We start from the raw sequence: 3,493 nt of genomic DNA on the forward strand, positions 1-3,493 counted from the left end.
TATGAAATTTAACCTTGAAGGAAATTTTAGGGTTACCCATGCTAAGATAGATAATTGATTCATGAACTTTTCTTTTTTCGCAAACAATTGATCCATGAATCGCATTTACCAAGTCTCAAGATGTACAAGTATGTCCGGTCAAAAAAAAAAAAAAAGATGTACAAGTATGACTTTGGCCCAAAAAAGAAACGATGTATGAGCATGACGAAACAATGAATTTGGCACCCCAGCAACTTTCAACGCAGCAATCATTCTTGATTTAAGAGGTGTTTAAGTAGAAACACCATGGTCTTATTAAAAATACTTTGAAAGAATTTGTCTTGTTTTACGAAAAAATACTTTTTTAAAACATTGTCAACACCCCCTAAAACCTTAAATAGGCTATATTCATTTTTTGGGGTTAAAAATGACAAAACAATGATAACCAGTAAGATGCAGAAATACATGGTACATAGAATAATGATAAGGAAAAATGACCCAAAACAAAAAGTTAAAAATTACTAAATACCAAATAAAAAATGTCAATAAAAATTTATTTTCATTTATAAATTCAGTATTATCAACACTAAATAAAATATTATTACCCAACCTGATTTGAGATTTAATAATTTTCAACTTCTTTTGGGTCTAAAGATAATGATTATCAGTTAACCCGAAGCCAACAAAACCCAAAGGGTAGAAATACACACGGCCAATAACATGGATATCTGAAATACATATGGAAATAAACATTTTTTGGTTTGAGAATTGGTATCAAGAAAAGAATTAGTCCTAATCTCAGTCACGGGGCATATTTTTGCATCATTCTGGGTCATTTTCTAGGAGTTGAAAAATCCCCGGTACTAAATGATACACAAGATATGAACTCCGTTCAAATGACAGTAGAATATAAACTCAAATATTTTGATACCTTTTATATGTCAACAATCATAGAACTAGAAAACAGACAACTCAGTTCCTCTACCACAGATCAAATTCCAAAAATTTAAACTACAACAGGGAAAGATGCAGAACAAAAATGTAAAGTTTTAGACAGATCAAGCATCGGCAATCGTGACCTCAACCTCCACACCGGGTTCAATAGTGATGGAAGTGATCTGCTTAACCACATCGGGGGAGCTGTAGAGGTCAATCACTCTTTTGTGCACCCTGAGCTCAAAGCGATCCCAGGTGTTGGTGCCTGAATCAAGAAGCAGATCACTAAGCACAAGGAATATGCAACAAGGTTTCCTACTTTAAATCTCGGCATTATGAACAAAAACAGATTATCAATTACACTAATGCTTCTTTCAAAAGGACCTAATTAGAAGAAGCAAACAAAAAGACCACATAGACCAGACTAGAACAAATAAACACCAACTAGAAACCACAAGACTTATAATCCAACCAAATTTCAATTTATCCCTATGAAAGTTACATAAAATTAATAAATTTTATAGCTTCAAAGAAAATGCTAAACATCCAGAAGGCCTTAGTAAGACAAGGGCCTGATGCCTATTCTACCTAATGGCCTCATAATTTAAGAACAAACTATCTCCATTCAGCAATGCCAGATGAAAGCAATTGGGGAAAAAACATATCTAAAAGATGAAATTTAGAAACTCCATACCAGCAATAATCGTGCAGTTGCTAAGTCAATAAATATGTCCAACATTTCTTAAAAGGAAATGGAACAAAGAAGCAAGAAATAACTCCAACAGAGCAGTTAACCAAGCCACATTAAACTTCATGTGCAATGCGTATAAGAACCAGTTTTATTAAGATTACCTTCACCACATGGAGATTTCCTAGTGGTGATGTGAAGAACTTTAGTGGGCATCCTCACAGGTCCCTTGACCCTAAGCCTCTTGTCCTTGGCACCACGAACTAAGTCCGCGCAAACTGTGAACAGGTTGAAAAAGCTTTCATCATCAACACAATCAGGGAACAGTCTGATTAACTAAAATTAACACTAAATCAAACTAATTAAAGAAACATTATCAAAGTTAACTTAGAATTATAAGTCATCAGTTCAAAGCTAACACTTCCTAAGATTTATCTGTAGGCACATCATCCATGATAAACGAATAATTAAAAGTATATAACACTTCGATTTTCAACCGAAGCAATAACGTATCACAATAAGCAAAAACTTGGGGGGGGGGGGGAACCTTTCTCAAGATTTTTCACGTGCTTGGAGGACAGAGTAATCCTAATCTTGTGAATCTGCTCTTGGGGTTCCTCCAAACCCGGTTTGGTAGGCTTCATCCCGTACGCCATTGTCACACTCTCTCCACCTTCTCTTTAGCTTCTCCTCTGCACAAAAATACGATAAACTACTCAGAAAAATTAAGAAATTACGAAATAAAACCAATAATATAGAACAGAATCAATAAGGAGAGAAAAGAGCAGTAGGGAAGACTCACGGCGGCACAGAAGAGCAATGAGAGACACGGCAGCAGCGGGAAGATGAAAGAAAACCCGAGCTAGGTTGAGTTAATTTATATTGGGCGAGTTAGGGTTTTAGTTCAATGGGCCACAAATGGGTTAACGAGGGAGACAAAGTGGTAAGTGGGCCACTAAGGCTAGACCCAATTACACTAGACACGATTTGATTTAATTTTTTTAAAAAAAAATATTAAATGCGCCATTAATAGGTCATCAAAGAGCATGATCTCTCTACTTTTTTACTCATAAACATAAGACCTATTTCTTATATTTATTAATTTTTTTAAAAATTATTCTTCTTGATATTCCCTCAACTATAATCAAGTAGGAGATTGAATGAAGATATTAAAAAAGATGATTGGTGTTTTAAAAAAAACATATCATATTTCTTATAAATACTGACTTAACTAAATTTTTTAATCTAATCAAATTAGTTAAATAGGTCTTATATTAAATACCGGAAGAGTATCATTTTAAGCAACTTTAGATTTAATATTTTCTTCCCGGTGTATCCCAAAAAAAAATTTAGATTTAATATTTTAGATCAATATGTTTATAATATAATGTTAAGAATAAATTAAATAATAAAAACATACTCCCTCCGTCTCTTATTATAAGATCTAATTTTTTGAATAGATTTTTTCCTTCTTATAAGATCATCTTTAAGTTTGTCTGAGCATTTAATTTAGTATTACCTATTTTACCCTTAATTTAATATATTTAATACATTCTCTTTTTTTTATTTATCTCACTATTACTCTCTCACATTTATTCATTTATATATAGGGGTATATTTGGAAAAAAGACTGCATTTGCTACATATTAATTGCTTTTAACTAATTTTAATTGTTTTCTTAAACCTCACAATTTAGTTAAAAAGATCTTATAATAGGGGACGGAGTAGTATATAACTAATGAAAAAGATTATTCAGTTTTATCAAAATTGAATTTTAGTTTTGAAATCGAAACAATTTTAGTTGAAAATAAAAATGATATAATTTTTGTAAAACTCAATAACTTATAAAATTAGAGATAATTAATATGTAAGTTCCTATACTTTTAATCA

At 31.9% G+C, this 3,493-nt stretch overlaps 1 protein-coding gene across 1 annotated transcript; it reads right to left on the minus strand.

Annotated features, from left to right (window-relative positions):
• Nucleotides 1-765: 765 nt before the first annotated feature.
• LOC114758516 (40S ribosomal protein S20-2) lies at nt 766-2,489 on the minus strand. Its single transcript, XM_028947566.1, has 4 exons — nt 2,406-2,489; nt 2,151-2,295; nt 1,768-1,881; nt 766-1,180 (listed from the first exon to the last, which is right to left on the minus strand). The coding sequence occupies exons 2-4, from the start codon at nt 2,257-2,259 to the stop codon at nt 1,038-1,040; spliced, it is 366 nt and encodes a 121-aa protein (XP_028803399.1). The 5' UTR covers nt 2,260-2,295; nt 2,406-2,489; the 3' UTR covers nt 766-1,037.
• Nucleotides 2,490-3,493: the final 1,004 nt, after the last annotated feature.

The sequence above is a fragment of the Neltuma alba genome, unplaced genomic scaffold (genome assembly GCF_004799145.2).
Source record: "Neltuma alba isolate B1F8T4 unplaced genomic scaffold, ASM479914v2 tig00010720_pilon, whole genome shotgun sequence".
Taxonomy (NCBI): Eukaryota; Viridiplantae; Streptophyta; class Magnoliopsida; order Fabales; family Fabaceae; genus Neltuma; species Neltuma alba.